The sequence below is a fragment of the Camelus ferus genome, chromosome 8, assembly GCF_009834535.1.
Source record: "Camelus ferus isolate YT-003-E chromosome 8, BCGSAC_Cfer_1.0, whole genome shotgun sequence".
In the NCBI taxonomy this organism is placed as follows: domain Eukaryota; kingdom Metazoa; phylum Chordata; class Mammalia; order Artiodactyla; family Camelidae; genus Camelus; species Camelus ferus.
Window position 1 is genome coordinate 61,938,615 of NC_045703.1, and position 21,572 is coordinate 61,960,186.

Genomic DNA, 21,572 nt, shown 5'->3' on the forward strand with positions numbered 1-21,572 from the left:
TTCCCCCAAAGTCTCTTGTAGTCTGTCTCTGTGAATGATCCTAATCATTTGTTCAAGTCAGAGTCTAGACATCATGCTTGATTCCTTTTCACCCAAGAGTCCAATTAATACTCATTTCTATCAAATCCACTCCCACCCATTTTTCAATCTATCCACTTTTCTCCATTCCCCTACCAGTACATTCCACTGTCATCTGACTAATTGCAAGGTCACTCCACCTCCAATTTTATTTGATCCTGCTTTAATCAATCTGAGGTAGAAGAGGACGAGAGAGGAGGGGATGGTGTAGAGAGAGATTGAGAGAGAGGTTTAACCCAGAGTGATCATTTCTTTTTCCTGCCTAAGATTCTTTAACATCTCCCACTGCCCATCACACATGTCCACACCCTTTTAATGGCTGACCTTCGATCCATCTTCAGTTTTCTCTGTTGCCATCTCACTCCTGGAACTCACATTTTCAGGTACTCTGAGCTTCCTTCCTTTACTGCACCATGCTCTTTCTTACCTCTCAACTTTTGAAAACATCAGTTCATTCACCCACCCAACCCCAGAGCATTTCTCAGGCTCCATCTTGAAGGTGTCTTCCTCTGAAAGCCTATTCTGACGCCTTCCTTCAGGTTACCTGTGTGGTCGGCTGTGCCTGCCCTGTGCTGCCTGGCACCCGGCACGTCCCCCCTCATGGAACTGACCACACACACTTCTCTGTAATTGTTGGCTCTTCTGCTAGACTACCAGTTCCAGACGGCATGGACTATATCCGGTTTTCTTCACCACTGTATCCACAACCCTTAGCACACAATAGGTGCTTGAAAACAAGTTGCTGCTTGACTAGCTAAATAAACAAATGCAGCATGGGTATGTAACACAATGGTGAGTGCCCAAACTTCGGAGTCCTGGCACTGAAATCTGGTTTTCCACCGACTTGCTGTGTGACCTTGACCTTATTTGTTAACGCAAAGCCTCAGGTTCATAGTCTATAAAATGGTGAAATTTAATACTTATATTTGTTGTTGTGAGGGTTAAATAAAGTAAAAGATAAAGTTGCAAAGGCACAGTAGTCAGCACGTGATAAGAGTTCAATAAACAGCAGCCCTACAATTTAGAAATGTATTTAGCAAAGAGTGACGACAGTCACAACTGAATCAGGACCACACAACTGAATCATCTGAAAAACTATTACTTGGAATCAGTATTGGGCTAATGAGAAAAAGTAATCCACCTTCTTTCACAGACGGAGCAAACAGGATAGAAAGGTGCAGGTTTCTTCCTAAAAAGGAAGAAAATTATAGGGACCATGTTTAAATATGAAGCCCCCTTCTTGAAAGGAATCATCAGATATACGAAATAAACAGAATCCACTAATTTTTGTTAATATCTTATCACATTATAGAGACAATTAGTGATTTGCAATGTTTTGCATAATGGCAAAAGCATAAAGACTTTCATTTGAAAACAGAGCAAATACTTTAAAAAAGCTGATAATTCTATCCACAAGTTTGAATAACTACAGAAAATTCTTGGGGTTTTTTTTTTTTCCTACTTTAAATAAAATTTTTGCTTTAAGAAAAGTGTTTTTTGAAAACAAATTGCTCTCTTATTTAAGCCCTATCACTTCATACTGCTGTCAGAATATTTATAAAGGATTGTTACAATAAAATGAAACGTCATCAGTGAAAGAGTTTATTGTTTTATTTAATTAGCAGTAAATAGTTCGCTTATTTGTAACTGAGTAAAGCAGCCTCAAACAAAAATGAAAATTTCCTATTAAAAACCCTCCCCAAATTCATCTCCATGAAGCATTTTTGAACATTTCCCAATGCACTCAAGATTAAATGACCTCAGAAGGAACAATATTTTTTGCTTCTCAAATTCAACATCCCAGCTCTTAAACCTGCCACAACCTACTATTACAGCTATTATTGCAGTCAATCTCCAAAGAAGATTTTGAGAAAAAGGATATAACTATTTTCTTCCAGTTTTATTGAGATATAATTGACATACACAGTTTTCTTTCTAAATAAGGAATCTTTAAAACTGTTCTTTAAGATAGAAGCTTTATTTAGTTAGTTTGCTTCAAATCTTAAAAAAGGCATTGCAGTAGAAAGACATTATCAGAGAATTTATATGAAATGGTTTATCATTCTAGTTGAAGTCCACGAAAATTCCCAAGACTGTGCAAAAGCTCTCAGACAACAGAGATCCTGCAAAATATTTACAACTTGCATTCCAGAAAAAAGTTGAAACTCTTTTTTTCTTGCCAATTTAGCACTTTTCTCCTTTCTTGTTCTTAGAGATAAAATAACTCTACCTGTTATGTAGCATAAGTAATAGGTGACTTAAGACTGATATCTGATCACCAGTAGAAAAAATATTTTTGGCATAGGTCACTTCCTTACCTTTATTGGCAGATGTCAGCAGAAAATTGTAGGAGAAACACACACACCCCCACACACACAACCAAGGAATAAAATGCACTTTAACTCTTTTAAAATGGTTTTGTTATTAGATTTTATGAAGCAATTCCAAAGCACAGAGCTATGTACCATATGAAATGCCACACAAAAAACATTTGATATGAAAGGAGAGACAAGTTCATTACTGTCATCATTCCAGGACTGAACTCCCATCCTATCTTATGGGTTTGGAAGAAATTCTCATGCACTTCAAGCCAGACCCCAGGACGAACTTGGGGCCTGTTATGGACTGAATGCTTGTGTGTCTCCCCAAATACACATGTTGAAGCCTTAAAGCCCCAGTGCAATGGTATTTGGAAGGAGGGCCTTTGGAAAGTAATTAGATGTAAATGAGGTCAGGAGGTGATGCCCTCATGGTGGGTTAGTGTCCTTGTAAGAAGAGAAAGAGAAGCCAGAGTTCTTTGTCTCTCTGCTGTGAGGACACATGCAACAAGAGGACCCTCACTGGGAACTCTATCCATCGGCACCTTGATCTTGGACTTCTCAGCCTCCAGAACTGTGAGAAATAAATGTTCTTTGTTTAAGACACATAAACTATGGTATTTTGTCACAGCAGCCCATGCTGACTAATCCTGGGTCTAAACTGGTTACATATTTACTGGGCAAAGTAAACAAACAAACACACAAACAATATACCAAACCAGACTCAATCTGACCCAACAAATTATAAAACACCAGGTCCTTCCAAAGCTGACATAATTATGGCTCCAACCTTGGGGCAGACTCTTTGTTTGTGATAAAACAAACCACCGGCCTTGGTTATTTCATAAGTAAGAACAAAGAGGAAAAAGTTGGCTCAAGAAACTCTGGAGGATAAGACTTTGGGACAGGTCGTAGGTCAGGTTGCTTCTCTGTGGCTTATTTTTCTAGTGAGAAACATTTTTATTCTAAGTGTGGCTTTGGGCCTGCTCTGGGACTGAAAACTGGTGGCAGGGGAGATGTTTATGTATTGCTTTTGAAGCAGGAGCTGAGGACCAAAAATCTAAGAAGCCGTTTTCAGGAGAGACTTGATGAGACTCTGGGTATAGTATATGCTTCCATGGAGCCCAGTTGATGAAGAATGTGTGTGTGTGTTTGTTTGTGTAGGAGCTTGTTGACTGTGGCCAGGGTCTAGGGTGACAGGCACATTCCAGCGTCAGAGAATGGCGTTGGGAGCAAGCCTTCTCAGAGGCAGCAGGGAAAGTGACACAATGCACCAGCAGAGGTTGGATCAAAGTTATGAAAATGACCTTGCTACTGTTGCAAGTGAGGTACTGTCACTCTCAGGAGTGAGTGAGCACACTGCGATGGGGAGGAAAGTGTGTGCTTCCATTTACATCTGGGTGCACATGTACATGTGACCTCAGTGAGACTATGAAGCCAAGGATGTGCTGGTTGCGTATGTTTTTACAGAGATGGGTACAGACAGAAATCAAGATGGAAATGGGGATAAAGATTGCGATAGAGGCAGAGATGGTGTTGGGTGGAGTGCGATGGAGGAGGAGACAGGATGGGAGAGATAGAGATGGTACAGGTATGGGAGAGGATGTGATAAAGAATGAGAAAAACATAGGGCTGGAAGAGGAAACTCCAACAGGCATAAAGGTGGGCAAAGGACGGGTCAAGAGAGAGGGATGGAGGGATGAGTAGGGAATCGTGATCGGCTTCCAAGACAAATGCAGACATAAACATCAATTCTGTGGCTCTCCTAAAACTCTCCACTGCCAAAGTGGGGTAATGGGGTCAGATTTGATTTACAAAATGTTTGCCAAATATAAGTGAGTCAGAAAAGGAAAATGTTCTCCAGTGAAGCTGTAGGCTGTGCTCATGTTTAGCAAGACACTGCGATGTCGGCATAAATAAGTTCTGGGTAACAGGTGTCGGTTCACTGTTCTGCTTCAGTTTTCAGTTTTCAAGATGATTAAGAAATTAAAAAAAAATCACAAGTACAGAGGAGAGAAAAAGAACTAAAAAAGTCTCTATCATGTTAAGGTTATAATGGAGCACCTGTGGAGGCAATCATTTTCAGGCTCTTTTGAAATGATATTATCAATGCAAAAAAATATGTACAGGAGGAAAACCAGGAGGACTTTAGATTGATGTCTGCGTTAAAATCTCAGCAGCCCCAAGGACCAGGTATACGAAGACGTGTGCTATAAAGTTAAGCACTGGGCACAGTGCCAGGAATTAATCATTATTTCTTCCCCATGTGATGTCTCTACTATTTTAACAAAATAAGAAATGATACAGACTCTTTGCCATTGCTGTTTTGTTAAGCACCTCCTCGTGGTACTCAGCACTGTGCTTAGAGCTACTAGGAGTTACAAAGAAACTCCAAGACTTAGCACATGCTTTAAAGACTTTACAATGTCGTTGGGAAGATGGGGTATGAAACAATACAAAACAGTTTAACACAGGCTGAACTTCTCCACTGATGCTGCAGGTTCTGGAGAAGTGCTGCAATTTCGGATTCCACCAAACTGGAGGCAGCAGCAGAGAAGGCAGGGGGACCAAGCTGGAGGAGGGGTTCCGGGGAAACTGCTAACATTCTGGAGCATTGGCTGGGGACGGACCACTGTCATGTGGTCAGAAATGACTTCATGAATGAGAGAGGCTTGCACTACATATTAAAGATAGGACTTAGACATTTAGACATTTAGATATTTAGAGTGAGGTCTCAAAGCAGGACTAAAAAAGAATAGAAAAGGATAAACATGTGTAGAGCCTATTCCAACAACGAGGTATCACATAAATACGTAACGTAACTTGAAACAATGATAAAATGGTGGTAAAAACAGATTAGAAAATAAACTCTTGACATACAGTCTCTCCACAAAAGCCCTTTGTACACTGTGTGCTGTGGCTCACATTGTGATTATAGCTTCTTTTTCAGAATTGGAGATAAATGTTAAATTCAGTATGGAGATAAATGTATCCCAAGCATTCTGCTTTAAAAATCTCCACAAAGATATTCAACCTCATTAAAAAAATTAATATGAAAAAAATTAATTATAAACTATTTTCAGCAACCAGATTGGAAAACACTGTTAACTTGAAAGAGTATTAATAGTGTGAGGAAATGGGTATTCTCATAAGCTCTTGGTTTATATTAAACTTATAAACCTATGTACCTGTGGACTATCCACCCACTTCTAGAAATTTATCCTAAGAAGAAAAACCACACCCGTGTACAAATATACACACTCAAGGACTTGCACTGTGGTATTAACTAACCAGAAACCACCTAAAAGACCACTGATTGACAACTAGCTAATTTATGATTTACAATTTATAAATAATCTTATTTATTTATAATAAGAAAATATGCAGCCATTAAAATGATTATGTGGCTCTGTATCTACTGACATGGGAAGATGTGCTGAGAGGAACAGAGGCGTACGAAATAGCATCTTCCATAACCATGTATGTGAGGTTGTGTGTGTCTCCGTGTACAGAAATGGCACCCAACATGCCTGTGACGGTTACATCAGGATTGTGGGACTTCAGGTGTTCTTTACTTTCATTACACTTTCTAAGAGACTTATCAAAATGATGTATAATTAGCATGGAACCTTTTTACAATATGAAAAAACAGTAACTCTATTTTGATTTTGGAAAAAAAGAACCTTCCCCAAATGATGGTAAGTCTGCAGTGTAAGTAGCGCCAGCTGGCCCCGGCCAAAGCCTGAGAAAAGGAGCCCCACGGGCATGCAGTGCCTTTTCACTTCACAGGGCAAATTCGGGCGCAGCCGCTGGGCCAGAGAATCCCCATCTGATCAACTGGCTTTCAGAGACAGATCATGAGGACAATAATCCCATTTTATCCTGTATCTAGACACATTATTCTAGTCTTCTGTCTTGTGCTGCTCTGTAAGCTTTCCAAGGCCTGGGAGAGCATCTTACTAACTTTTTTCCTGTCTCCAAAGCCTACTGTAGACACACAGCAATCAGTCAGTTTGTACAATGGGGCTGAAATAAGTTGCCATGCTTTGGTTGCTCCCGAACTATAAAAGAGGCTTTGGGGAAGTCACTGCTCAAAATCTGCTTGTAGGATTCCGCCCTGCACACGACAGACAGTGGTCTCAGCAAAGGTCCTTGAACTGAATGCAGACAACTGTCCCAGAATCTGTGTTTATTTTTACAAATGCAATGCTTTTTGGTTGACAGATTTTTTGCATCAGCATTATGAGAGATTATTTTTATCGTAACGTAGCTATATGGGAATGAGTTTTATGTCAGTATTCATGGTTAAAGTCATTGCAATACATAGTCATGAGTCAATACACATGAATTAGGATACACAGTCACCTAACACAGCCTAATGTCAGTGTGGATCATCTAGAATAACTGGTCTTTGTCGTGTCCTGCCACCACGCTTACTGTTCCATAAAAGCACCCTGAGAGGGGAGCCCAGACACGGTCATAGTCTCCTCAGATACAATTCTTTGCTCAGGGACGACTCCTCATTGCTTTTTCCCCTGTTCCAAATAGAAACAAACAAACAAAAATCCAGCCCAGATTCTCCTTTTGATATGACCCACACGTCAGTACAGAATAAACAACTGGGTGAAATATTTCATCAAGATTTATGGAATCAACACGAAGTAACAGCCCTTAACTCTCGTTATCTGCTGATTTCTTCCCAGAAGCAATGTTAGCAAATGCCCACACGTAGGTGGCAATTAAACTAATAGAACTTCAAATGTCATTGACCAGTAATAGTGACAGTTGCCACAGTAGCATTTCCTTTATACTGTACATTTAATGATTTATTGGCTCAAGCTCAGTAAACAGAGAACTTGGGTAGTTTCCTTTACCTTGGCCAGATGAGAGTTGATCCATTTTGTAAAAGTACGTTTCTGTACTATCTCTTGCTCATCTAGAAGAAAAAAAAATCTGGTAAGATAACAAGTCATGAAGCTGTATCACGAAAGAAAAAAAATTCATAGTTATACAACTTCAGAAGTGATTATTATAGTGTTTTATCTTTTAATTCATTTTATCAATTTTTGTCTTGAAAGAAGAGAAAGTAAAGCTCCAAATATATTAAGCAATTTGATTATTTCCTTTAAAATTATCAGCAAAGGCTTTAAAATTTGTCATCTGTTAGCCCTATGTTTATCTTCATTCACTTATTAAAAGTTCGCTGAATAATTAAACCTAAATAAAACTATTTTTTTAAAAAATTCACTGAGACCAATTAAATGCCAAGTTTTATGTTTCATGCAAAGGGCTGCAGTCTCCACCCTGACACATCTAAAGGTAACTGTTTAGAAGACAACATAGACAGCACACTCTTTGACATTGGTCTTGGTAATTTTTTTTTCTTTTAATTTGCATCCTCAGGCAAGGGAAACAAAAACAAAAGTAAACAAATGGGACTTCACCAAACTAAAAGGCTTTTGCACAGTGAAGGAAACTATGAACAAAACAAAAGGACTGCATACTGAATGGAAGAAGCCATTTGCAAAAGATGTATCTAATAAGAAGTTAATACCCGAAACATACAAAGAACTTCTATGATTCAAAACAACAACAACCTAATTTGAAAATGAACAGAGGATCTGAATAGACATTTTTCCAAAGACATACAGATGGCCAAGAGGTACGTGAAAAGATGCTCAACATAACTAACTAACAGGGAAACAAACTGGATGAGTAGACAGTGGATTCTTCCCTCATTCAGCCCCTGACTGAGAATGCAGCCCAGCTGACACCTTGATTGCGGACTTGTGAGACCCTGAGCAGAGGACACAGGGAGCTGTACACGGACTCCTGACCCACAAAAATATGGAGATCAGTGAACACTGTTTTAAACTGCTAAGTTTGGTGATTTGTTATGAAACAAGAGAAAACTGACACATGAAGAAAAAGAGGTAGGATTCAAGAAGGCTTTAACTGGAGATTTAAAGAGATGAAGGCCAGAGAGAGGGACCACTGTAGCACCTTTCAATGAAAGGGCAAATTCTTTTCTAATTCTATCACTCTTTGTTTTAAACTAGATGTTGTGAGGATCACAGACGAACAACATATCATTTCAATTCTTCACCCTTTAAAAGGTGATGCTCAAAGAAACATAATTTCAGCTTTCTTAAAAGAGACCTTTTGGCAAAAGTCTAAATATAAACTCTAGCGATACAGATTCCCTCTCTAGAGCTGACCTCGCCTGGGCTTCAGTTCGGAACACTGGATGCCTGCTAGAATATAAACCCCATGAGGATCGTAACTTTGTTTCTAGTGCCTACAACTGTGACAAATAAGTACTGTGGAATGAATGAACAAAGAAAATAAATAAAGCATTTTAATTCGGAGAAAATTTGTATACATCCACAAAATTTAAAGGATTTCATTATTGCTAATGCACATTAAACGTGCACTTTTAACTTTCAAGTACATACCAGAAACAAACCCAAATAATAATAGGCAATATTTATGTACCAGGCACTGATCGCTCTCTCTATTTCTAGATCACATTATATTTTAAGTAATTATTATATATCATATGTAATAAATATTTATCAACTCATTTAATTCTTATAACAAATCTATAAGCAGGAACTATTATAGTGTCCATTTTACAAATAAGAAAACCAAGGCACATAGAAGTTGAGCATTTTTACCAAGGCCACCCAGTGCCAGTGCCAAGTTTTAGACTCCATGAGTCTGGCTCCTAGACCACTACACTGCTACCCTAGGACAGCACAGAAATTACTACATTAGTCATATCAAATGTTTATCACATCCAAACAATACATTCATAGTTAAGTCAAATTTGAATTTGACCTTAAAATCTTCAGGTTCTATAAATAAAGTTATACAGGGGCAGAATGACCTTAACTAATCAAGCCAGATATTATGGAATTCAGAACCTTATCTATAATAGATAAGATCCAATTCTAAGTCTAAAATAGACTATAGATGCAGTTAAAGTGTATGCAAATTTTAAATTCAGTTTCAGAGGCATACTATTTTATAAATATCACTAGATGTCAATATTAATTTAATATTTTAAAATATTAAAATAAATTAGCATAATGTTGGTGTATAGAGTCATACATTTGTACATAATCTGCTGATACTGTATTACTTCTGAATTTTAAAATTGTTACATTTTTACTACTACTACCATTAGTGGAATAATACTGCTACCATATGGTTTCATCTGATGGTAAACCTCCAAGTTTTTATTTAGACATTTTTTTTTTTTTGGAAAGCTCAAAATATGTTTTTGTAGCATTCTTTGTAAATATCTAAATGTCAAATTCTCTACATGGTTCCTTTTATATGATGGCTGCAAAAGCAGATTTTACTGGATTTTACTTTTTGTATCTGCAGACACTGCCAGATGAATTCTAAGTATTTTCTGATTTTACTTACTGTTTTCCCAAAAGAAAAAAAAAATCCCTAAAACGCCATCATGTCAGCAAATCCTCTTTTTTGATGTAAAAATCTGAATACTTTAGTCCAGGATTTGGTATTTAAATTTGGCATCTACAGCATCAAATGTTTAAATTGTGGAAGTAATATTAAACATGCAACAAATGTCTACCACATTGCATCAAAAAAAAATCCTGCAAAATATTATGAACAATAACACTTCTTTATAAACCTGTTGACGAGGAAACTGACCCTGCTCTGAGGAACTGGCAATATGATGGAAGAGACAGATACATAAACAATAGCTCAAAGCAGTGTGTCAGCTCCTGTGATGAAGGAACATATAAAGTGTTTAGGGAACATAAACACAGAAGCAAGTGATTCTCCTACAGAGTAAAGAAACCAGCTGGAAGGCCAGAGAAGCCAAAAAAGGGAGGTGCCATTAAATTGAACATCAACAGATAAATGGACATTTGCAGGCAGAGAACTCGTCAGGAAAAAGAGGCAGTCTTTTCAGAGCATGGCATGAGATAGTAAAGTGACAGTGAAAACCTTTTATGGTTGGATTATAAAGTAGAGAGAAGTTACGAAGGAACTGGAGGTAAGCCTGGAAAATAAGCAAGAAACAGTCTATTAAAACCTTTGAAGAACATGCCAAAAAGTTTGGTCTCCATCTTATGAACAATGGGGAGCTATCCGTGGCTTTGGACAGGACAAAGACATGATCATATTAGACCTGGGACACAGAAACATATATTCTCATGACAGGGTAGAGGTTTAATTGAAGGAAGTAGATACTGGGAGCAGGGGGGATGTTGGAGAACGCACTATCAGAACACATGTTGAAGGTGATGAATTCTGTTCTAGGGCAGTGCCAACAGGGATGAGATGCATGAGATGGTTGGAAGGGAACTATCAGAAGCAGAAGCAAAAGGAAGTAGAGAGACAGGAGTTAAGGATGCTTTCTAGATTCTGTTTTGGGCAACTGAACAACGATGCCTCTAACAAAAAAGGAAAGACAGAAGATGCAGCCGGCTCAAGAGGGAGGGTTATGAGAATTCAGGCCCATTGCAAATGCATCCATGAAACACCTGGATGAAATGGCAGCGTCAGCACAGAGGAGAGGTGGGGCTTGAGAAGCCGGATGATGAGGTGGGTGCTCCACTGATAGGAGCCTGTAACAGGCTCTGATTCAAGGCTGGGTTTTGATCTAGGTGAGTGTTACCAGGCAGATACAGTTCAAACACCCCTCCTCTCCTATAAATTGAATCTGGATTCCTTTCTAAAGGCCAGACTGTGAGGGGGGGGGAAACCCCACAAAACTAGCTATGGAAACTCTCCAGGTCCTCCACCCATGAGGCTTCCATCACTGGTTCTATTTCAAATACAGTTGGTCCTATAGCCCTCGGGAGTTGGAGGCTGCTGGGCCTTGAAAGACGTCCCTGCAGGAAGCCACTGTACGTATGTGACCCTGGATAACACTGTTATAAGAAATAGTCCCCAGATTCCAGGGCAACATCCCTCTCTAGAAATGAGTGAAAAATAAAGACAACCTGCTCTGATATTCAATTTCTATATTTCTTTGCCTTGTTTATATATTTCCTCAGTATTTTTGCCATTTCAGGATAAGATCATGACACGTGCAGAAATCAGGCACAGTGTAGAGAGGGGGATTAAATTTGACAATTGAGAAGCTGTCACACCTGACTATAGTCAACAGTTTTCTTCCTGATGCGTAAGAGAGACTTGCTGATTTTGCACAACTGCGGTTTGTCCAAAGAGACTTACACATGTACCTGGAAGCCCAGAGTGCACAGTAAAAGGTGGCCTAGGTTATTTAGAGCCTTTGCAATCGGTCATGAAAAATCTGCTGCCTAGAAACAGGTTGGTTGTATTTTCATTTCACCATATCTGATGAGTTTATCATATATAATATTTATGTTCACAGAATCACCATCACTAGCTTTTAAGTAGCATCACTAAATTAAAAAAAAATTAAAATACATGCCAATATCCTCTTAGCAGATGGTATTTTTAAAATGCTAACAGTAACCGAAATTAGCATATGTCAATATATTTAACAAATTAGTCTATAAGAATCTATTTCTAGGAGATACAGCATTTCATATGTGGGTATGCACATAAAGATGTATATTTTTATCAGTTATAAATAATCATAAAGAGCAAAATACTGAATTTCTAGGCATATCCATCCTTAATGTCATCTTTAATACAGAAATACCAAGAAGAAAGACTGTTTAAATAAATAGATATGGTTGTTCAGTATGAAATTGCCAACTCTGACAAAAATGTTGGGGTAACATGTATTGATACATTCATTGCTTGCAATAGGTTATATTAACTTTTTTTTTTTTTGGCAGATTCTCATTATACTTTTTGGATGCTTGAATGACAATAATGGCTTAAGTAAAATCTTTCAGATTTTAATTTCCTGAGAATATACATGCTAATTTAAAACAAATCAAATATTTAAAATCATATCACTCCTAATTGTATCCAATAAATGTTTTTCATCATTTTTGATGCAGATAGATTCACATCAAAAAAGTCAGAAAGAAATTTAGAAATAGAAATATGTAAATTAAACTTTTTGACACAATCCAGTGATGTGGCTACAAAGGAAAAAAACAACAACAAAAGTTAAGGTGACAATGTAAGTATTATTAATTAAATAACAGCCTCAATCAGATGACCTGAATCAAATGATTTGTTTTGCGATCAGAATTATAGAATCCCAATTGTTGATCAACAGTTACTAAAATCACCACTAACTTTGCTATACATGTGTAGGGTCTAAGGTATACTGTACATTTCAACATAATGAAATAAAGATCATAGAACTTATAATTAAATTAAACATATAAATTTAAAAAGTTACAGGACCAGGTTGTGGCTGATTACAAGATATGTCCACAATTTCCTCCCATTCTGGTCAGCATGCCCGTTGCAATGTGATTTTGCTGTTCCTCCTAAGGGGATGTAGAGTCAATTTCCCCACCCCTTGAGTCTGGGTGGAGCCTTGAGACTTGCTTTGACCAATAAATGTAGCTGGAGTGACTTTATATGACTTCTGAGGCTGAGCCTTGAGGATCCGTTTTGACTCTCTTGGAGCTCTGCCCTGAGACCACCCCACTGGGAAGCTGGTACAGCATCCCAGAGAAAGAAGGTCACTTGGAGGAGAACTGAGGCACCCCAGGTGACAGCCAGAACCAGTTGCCAGACCTGTGAGTGAGCAGACCTGCCAGCCCTGCTGATCCTCCAGCTGGACGCAGCCAAATAAATGAGTCAAGGGACAGCCAGCAGAGGAAACACCTAGCCCACCCACAGGAACATGAGAAACCACATGTATTATTGCTTTAGGCCACTAAGTTCTGGTGGCGGTTTAACAAAGGCTAATTGAAACTGGGAGTTAGTGCTGCTTTATTAGCAATCTAAAACATGTGGCCTGGGCCTTAGGAGGAAAGGACCGCGAGGAAACTGCTAGCAGGGATAAGAAGGAGTGCTACGTGGATTTTCTGCTTTGTAACTTCTGTCATCATCTGCAGTAACTTGAACTCTTGCAGCTGGCTAGGGAGATCTCCCTGCAGAAAGCCAAAAGTGTCAGCTGGCTTCTTCTGGCTGCATATTGTAAACTACTGGGAGAGAGAGAGAGAGAGAGATGAACCAAAGAAGGAACTACATAGTTGGCAAGCAAAATCTAGAGGAAACACAGAAAGGCTTTGATATGGTGCACTGGAAAAAATAATGATTTGTCATTGTCAGTCTCTCCTGGAAAGAGATTTGCGAAGTAAAAAATGGCTTCAGGATAACAAGAAATCAAGAAATCAAGAATGTGACAGTAAGATCCATTGTTAAAAACTCAGAAAGATTTAAGGCAGTGCTTGGTTGACCTTCTCAACCAGACAAACCAGCTTCTAAGAATCTTAAGGGCACTGCCCACGGTAGCCTCACATGTGGTCCAAAGTTCATTTCAGACTTTGGATCTGGAGGGCACAGAATGAACTCCAAGCAGATTTTTAGGCAACCAACCAATTTGGTAAGCAAAAACACCACCAGTCTGCATTAAAGAGACAGGACAATTCAAAAAGAAGAGAATACTTTGGAACCACAACTTTATACGGCTGAGAAGAAGCTAAGAAGACAATCAGCCACAAACATGAGCCATTTCTTGTCAAAAACATCGGGGAATGTCCTTGCCCTTGGATTAAAGGAACGGGCCACATGTGCCTGGCTGGATTTCAGAACGACTTCAGACCATGACTGCCATCTCCTTTCCACTCTCCCCTTCTCTGAACAGGAGCATCTATCACAGTGGCCCTTCCCTGTCTCATTGTTGCATGATGGATGTATGGGGAGCAATGACTCCTCTTTTTACTTCCCAAGCCTAGAGATTGAGAGGACTCACATCTAAGGAACCTCATCTGTATCTGGACCAGATGCAGAGCACATGATGCTGGACTCGGAGCTTGATGGCATAATTGGAAGAGACTCTTGCTGCCATGAGAGGGGATGAGTGTATTTTGACGTGGAAAGAATAGAAATTATAGTACCAAAGAACAGATTTTAAATTATGGACACAAAATCTTCCAGTCTCAGTATGCATCCTCCTTTGCAATGTGACTTTGCCCTTCCTCCCATCAAGCGTAGAATTGATTTCCTCTCTCCTTGAATTTGATCTTGTATTTGCTTTGATCAATAATGCAGCAGAAATGACTTTATATCATCTGATTCTAGGCCTTAAAAAGTCTTGCAGTTTCTGTTTTAGCTGTCTTGGATTCCTGTCCTAAAATCACCACACAAGGAAAGCAGTCTATCTTGGAAGGTGACAGTCCCTGGGGAGAAGAACTGGGATGCCCTATCCAATAGCCAGAACCAACTCCCAGACACTCCCAACCAACTCCTGGCCCATTGTCTCACACACGTGTCCTTAGAAAACATCCACGTTTAACTATGAACAAACTAGCCCACCCACAGATCGTGAGAAATAATGAATTATGATTGTTCTAAGCCACAAGGTTTTGCAGTGGTTTGTTACAAAGCAAAGGCTAACTAAACAAAGGCATTTACTTGTGTGACAGATACACACACACACACACACACACACACGCACACACAGAGTTCCTTCTCCTCCTCCACACCATCTTCTATAATAGAAAGGTTCTAGCTTGCTTGACTGGGTCCACCTTCTGGGCCTTTGATGTCCTGATCAGATGAGCAATGGAGGAAAAAGCGGCAAAGAACAAGGGCATCCAAAGTTACTCTGCTCAAGCCTCAGCACAGATCAAAGGGAGGGGCAGGAAGGAGACGGGGAGAGATGGAGAGATGCGGAGCGAGTGGAGGGGTGAGACTGGGGAGAAAGGGCAGTAAAGAGGGTTTGTGAAGGATGTGCCTGCATTGAGTGCTCCAATCACTGCTTCAGTTTTTTTTTTTTTTCCAAGCAAATGTCAGTAAAGACATATTGCTCTTAAGATTTTTGGAACTGGAGTGGTATTTCTTTTGTATATAAAATCAGTGACTAGATGAAAAGAGCCCAGTTTCATTAAAGTTACATTTGCAAAATTTAGTACCATCTGACTTTAAATCGAAGGCACCCGGGATGAGAAGAATAGAATTATCTCAGTTCCTAAACTGGAATTCCTCAACCTCGACACTGCTGACCGGGCAGGGTGATTCTGTGTGTTCTGGGAGGTTTTGCATTCTTTGACTCTACCCATTAGCTGCCAGTAGCACACCTCTCTCCTTGCCCAAAAAGTTGTGACCATCAAAAATGCCTCCAGACACTGTCAAATTTCAGCTAAGGGAAAATGACCGCAGGTGAGACTCACTGACCTAAACGGTGCCCTTTGCATCTGTGTATGACAATGGGGAGGAACTGGTATGAACACCTGAAACATTTGTATATGTTTCAAGTGAATTATTATTGCCCAATAAACTCCAAAAAAGTTATTATCAAATTGGATTATTCCCACAGTTTATATATTTATTTAGACAAAAATCCTTTACTCTGAGATATATCTATTTAAGAAGTGGCAAAATGCAGTAAGTCTAGGATATTTTCTGAAAGACTATATAGAAATTACATGATTTTCCCAAGATGAATAAAATATCCTATGATGTCTGAGATACTCTGTCATTCAAATCCGGAAAATGTGACCTTATGTGATGGGGAGTGGGTGGGAGGGGAGAGGGTGTGTATATCCTCATATTGTGTTTGGTTTATTTAACTATTCTAAACCTTTAAAAAAATTTTTAAAGAAATGTAGAAAACAAAAGACAGCTTTTTCAGCTTCAGTTGGTTATTGTTAGTTAAAAATACAGTCTGAACCATTTACTGTAACATTTTAATTTTATCACTGTCAGAAAAAAAAAGCATATAGCATGTGCCAGTCAGCAAATTATTTTTTAAAAATTAAATATTGAGAGAATTTGAATGTATTTGTCTGGGAGGCAATTAAGTACGGCTGGTTTCCTAAGGACACAGATCAATGTGCCAGGCAGTAGCCCAGGCAATGGGTTAGCCTGTAGGGACAACGGTGGAGGAAATGCACTCTTACCACGATGGATTTAATTAGGCATGTATGGGGGGTCGGGAGAGGGATGGTAATAGATACACCAGCCTTGAACCATTAGACAGACCTCGACTGCATACATTTTTAGTAAAATCATTTGGTGAGAAAAAAAAACTGACTTAAATTGAGAAGAATCTGTTGACAATCTTTCTTTATTCCACTTAATGTTAAAATTCAGACTTTTCTTTGCAGAAATGTTAACGTCTCTGATGACAGTCCCTGACTGGGGGGGAGACATTATTTGCGGCATGCCCACCATATTACATTCCTAAAGTTCAAATAGTTCTGAATTTGAAAACAAAGCTTAGACTTCTGCATAAAGGATGGTGTGTACAATACAGAAACCCAGTGACAGAGCTGTACCCTACAGAGGGGTAATAATCATGATAAAAAGAAGATAAGCAATAACTACAATGAGAGAGAAAACATAAGAGTTCATTGCGACAGTTCATACTGGTGGTTTCCTTCAATACATTATCGTTTGAAATAAAGACAATACATCTGAATAGTCGAGGCAGAACTTTGGTAGTTTTTTTCCTGTCACTTTTTCTTCCTTTATTTGTGGGTATAAATGAGGCAAAAGAAAACAATTCCATGGTGAATTAACAAAAATACCTTATACTTTCACAACGCTTGAATTTACTCTCGTTTTCATGTTCTCGTTTTCTCGCCTCCTTTGATTGACACAAATAACCTGGCCCAGCAGACAGAGGCGGTACCATTAGCCCAGATGTAAGGAAACAAGGCATGGTGGGGTTCAGAAATGTGCCAGAAATTTAGAAACTGGAATGAAGGCTAGAAAGTTAAAGAACCATGGCCAGCACTGTAGGAAATCTGACTCAATTTCTGTCCATTCACAGATTATTTGATTTATATGTTTAATTAATGTCATGACACCCATCTCTGACCAACCAGGGATGCAGTCAGACAGGATGGGTGTCATTCCTTACAGTCCAAAAGGGAGGACAGGAGTCGAAGGACCCTTACACTCCAGTTCAAGTCCTATACATGCGGCAAGAAGCAAGCCCAGTGGCACGGGATGTGTGAGTGGCTAAAAAGACCACAGTTAAGGAGATGAAAGGCAACATGAATGAAATGAAAAAATGAAAGCCAGTCCCTACAGTTTCCAAGGAATGGGAACCAATGGGAAAATGCGGTTTCTATATCTAAGATCTTTCCTAGTAAATTATATATAAAGGCAAATGATGAAGAAGTGAGGACAACTGATCTTGATGAAGTATTACTTCCACTTAGCACAGAAGCTTCAAGCCAACGCTGGATGAACTCCCGACTGCAAAAAATGGCACATCTCCTGGTTTTGCAAGAAAGCTACCACAACTTTGAAATATTTTCCTGTTGTGAGCACTTAGCAACACCAGCACAGCAGAAGGAAAGCGAGTATTGAAAAATGTCCTGAAATATCATCTTCAGACAAACAGGTTAACATTAAATTGTATCAGTGTTTCAATCAATCAAAACACAGTGTTTTATTTGGGGTAGCGGGAAAAGGAGAGAGTAGTCCATCTTAACGTTCATATATTTTATATCCAATATTTAGTCTAGGCGTTTAAAAAACATATAGTTCTCCGAAATAAAAATGACTTTTCCCCAGCTAGTGCCTTCCAAGTTTGCTTGTTTTTGGTTTTTGTTTCATTAAATTACTTAGATTACTATTCTTTGTTCTAAACAGGTTTAGGATTACAATTCCATACTTTGGAATTTTGTATTTCCAATTACTACTAATGTTTCTTGGTTTTTTTTATTTTCACTTTGAGATCTAAATTTCCTTTCCTATTATTTTTATCAATATCCAAATACAGGTACAAAAAATTGGACACAATTTCACTTATCTTCTATTTTATACTGCAGGTCCTCTTAAGAAGACGTAAATAAAGAGAGCTGCGATTTTAACGGTGAAATTCCTAAATTTGAAATGGAGATAAACGATAAAAACAAGAGCTGAAAAGAGTAAAACTGAAAAATAAGATCAAAGCACAGAGTTTGAGGAGATGACACTGGAAATTTCCATCACAAATTCAACTCCCACATTATATTCAATTTGCCCCTCGAAAGACCCGCATTCAGTGTTCAGTCACACACACAACAGCAGATGGCGCTGTAACTTTCTGTTGCTGCAGGACTGGGGTGACATCATTGACCTTCATCATAAAGGAAGACCCCAGGATCCACCGTGCCCGTTGCAGGGGCTTCTACACGAGACAGCAGCTGGTGAGTGTCACAGGTGGATTTCCCGGGTGTCGGCCCAAACTCATGTTCAGGCTTATTTGTATAATATATTATTCATAAGTGTTTTGTCAATGATAAAAATAACTATCATCTATTTAGAACTGATCATGTGGCAGGCATAATGTTGCATGCAGTCATTTTATACATTGTCTAATTAAAACGCTGCAACAACCCCATGGGGAAATCATACCCCATCCTTCCCTGACTTTATGTGTAAGGCATCTGGCACTGTCAGGGTTAATCAGCCTGCCTGAGGTGACACAGACACTCAGTGGCAGAGTGTGGCTTTGTCTCCCTCCAGAGTCTGAGCTGTCAGTCACCTCACTCTACCTTCATGTTCAAATCGCCCACTGGGGTCTCCAGAATACTTTTATGTATATTATCTGAAATTACCAAGTGCTGATACTGTCCTCAATGCACAGATGTAACAACCAGTTTCAGAAATGTCTCAGCAAGCAGGTGCCAAAACCAAACTAAGTCCTCTGACCCCTCCTCCCCCCTGCATCTTATTAGCAACTATTTAGCCAGAGACAGAGCACATCCAAGCAGGTCATGTACGTTCCACCAGCTTCCTGAGCTAAGCTAAGGTCCTTCACAAGCTGTGAGGACCTGCCTTCAGGCCTCCAGCCTCTTCCATTCCTCTTTCTCAGCCCCCCTCATCCCTGCTTTGGTACCCTCAAAAGAGCTGGAGACACAGTCTAACCAGATGTTCATGGAAGTTGGCTCACATAGAAATCACATGCAAATGATTTCCCTTCCACATCTCTGTATTTGTATCTGCCTTGGTATTATCATTTGTCAAGGTCAGGCTGGCAGGGAAACAGATGCTGGAAGGAATTTTGTCAGCAGGAGGTGTTTTGGGGATATGCTCTCATAAACACTTTTACGGGGATGAGGGAAGCAGGATTGGGCAGAGAGGAGTGATGGTGTGAGATGCAGTTAGCTGGGGTGGTCCTTCGGAGATGTTCCAAATTGAGGCACGGGGCAAGGACCTTGAACCCACTGAGCGGGTATGGGCTGCCCCGGGGAGGGGCATAACTCAGATGAGGCAAATCCCTTGGGCTGAGGACACATGCCAGGGAGGAGCCCAGCTACGAGTCTTCAGCGGGCAACACTCTGGGTATTTGGGAGAATGAGGGCCCCAGAACTGAAGAGCGGGACCCGGGCTGCTCCCCACAGCACTGGCTACATCAGCTACACTGTCAACTTCCACGTGTCCAGAAGGGCGCCTTTCAAATCATGAGGACAATAAAGTTCGTGTTTGCTGTGTGTCATGTGAGACACACTGAGTACAGAGGGAGGCAACATTTGCTTTCATGTCTGACACCAGAGTCAAACCCTTGACCCCCACGAGATGCTACCTCCTCCGTTTATTTCTAAATGAACACTGTTTCGCACTGTGCACTTTTCTGAGGACTGACTCAGAAGTGTGGAGGCAATGAGGGCAGTGCAAAGGTGGGGAAAGGGCCACATCTCTCATGAGACAGCCAGTTACATGTTCTCTGAAGTGTCTCAGATGTCTGTTTGTCTCCCAGTTTGAATGATATCCCACTGATTCATATGCTTTCTCTATCCAACCAACCAAGCTTGGTTCTGCCTTTCTCCCCGCTGAGCCTGCCTTCCTAACGTGCCTCCTCTTCTTCTCTAACCAGACAACTCTGGCAACTGCCATCTCATCCTGCCCTCTGTCCAGCCTCCATCCTGTTCAATTTCTCCTCTCGCAGATAATGCAGTGCTCCCAGCTCTAAAACTCCATCAGCCAGGAGCCTACACAAGGAAGAAACATGGAGTTGCCAAGCAGTGACACAGGAGCAGGATCTAGGTCCAAAATGTGTTTTCTTTCACCAGCAATGTCCTAAGAAAACATTTTAATTTGAGTGGTTTTGGATGCGACTTAATATTTCCCAGTGTTCCACAGACCCATTACTCTCTGTTTTCTTAAATCAACAGCACTTCAAGTCACCCGAAGGTAAATGAGTTTGAAACAGCTGGAAAAGAAGACTTGACTTCCATGCACCGATGGGGAGTGAGGTAAGGAGGGAATCTGATGAGAAATCTTAGGAGAGGTAATAAGCAAAATCAAGACTCCCAATTTAAAAAGAAGCTACCATAATTTTTGATATGGTTATTTTAATTATATCCTTGGGGAAAGCAGAAGTTTCTGTTCATTTTCTCCACCCTACCTCCCAGTTATTTGTTTTTCATTGTTATTCGATTATAAGTAATTGAATATAGTTCCCTGTGTTATAATGAAAAAGAATTATGAAAATATATATACGTATAACTGAATCACTATGCTGTACACCAGATCCACACAACACTGTAAATCAACTATATTTCAATAAAAAAGGAAAAAAATTATTTGTTAATGATGTTAAGATATAAATAAATGAAACATATATAGTTTGATAAATGTATACAAAAATGAAGATCTTGGTGTTTTTATATATAACCAAACACCAGATTCCAAGTTTCAATCAGCTATAAAAACGCTTGGTATATTTTATATAAAACTTTGGAAATCCCCAGAGCCTATATCAAGAGCAACTTATTAACAGCATATTCCATGTAGCCAAACACCACATAAGACTTGCTACCGTATCTACGTTTGTTTCCTAGTAAGTGAAATGACTCAGTTACCTAAGTACGTTTGTTGGGGGAGGGGGTCAACACTGAGGAAACGTTGGGATTGCAGCAGCAAACTTGAGTGTATCTGGTTACCATCCTCCAGAATCTACACGTAACGGCAAGGAAGTGACATTTTGAGTCATCCTCATATTTTAGAAGAAGGACAAAAACAATAACATTGAAAATAAGATAAAAGAATTCCATTATATTTGCATAAAGATAGGAAATAAGTCAGTGTACTTTAAAAATTAGAAGTGAAAAACAATAAAACTGGAAG

General features: G+C 39.5%; 1 protein-coding gene across 13 annotated transcripts in view; it reads right to left on the minus strand.

The window, feature by feature from the left end:
- The window catches only part of SYNE1 (spectrin repeat containing nuclear envelope protein 1), a 427,871-nt gene that overhangs the window by 345,461 nt on the left and 60,838 nt on the right, over positions 1–21,572 (minus strand). For all 13 annotated transcript variants that reach the window (XM_032485189.1, XM_032485193.1, XM_032485194.1 and 10 more), the window contains exon 3: positions 7,271–7,332. In XM_032485189.1, coding sequence (XP_032341080.1) covers positions 7,271–7,332 — 62 coding nt within the window. The remainder of the gene's footprint in view (positions 1–7,270; positions 7,333–21,572) is intronic.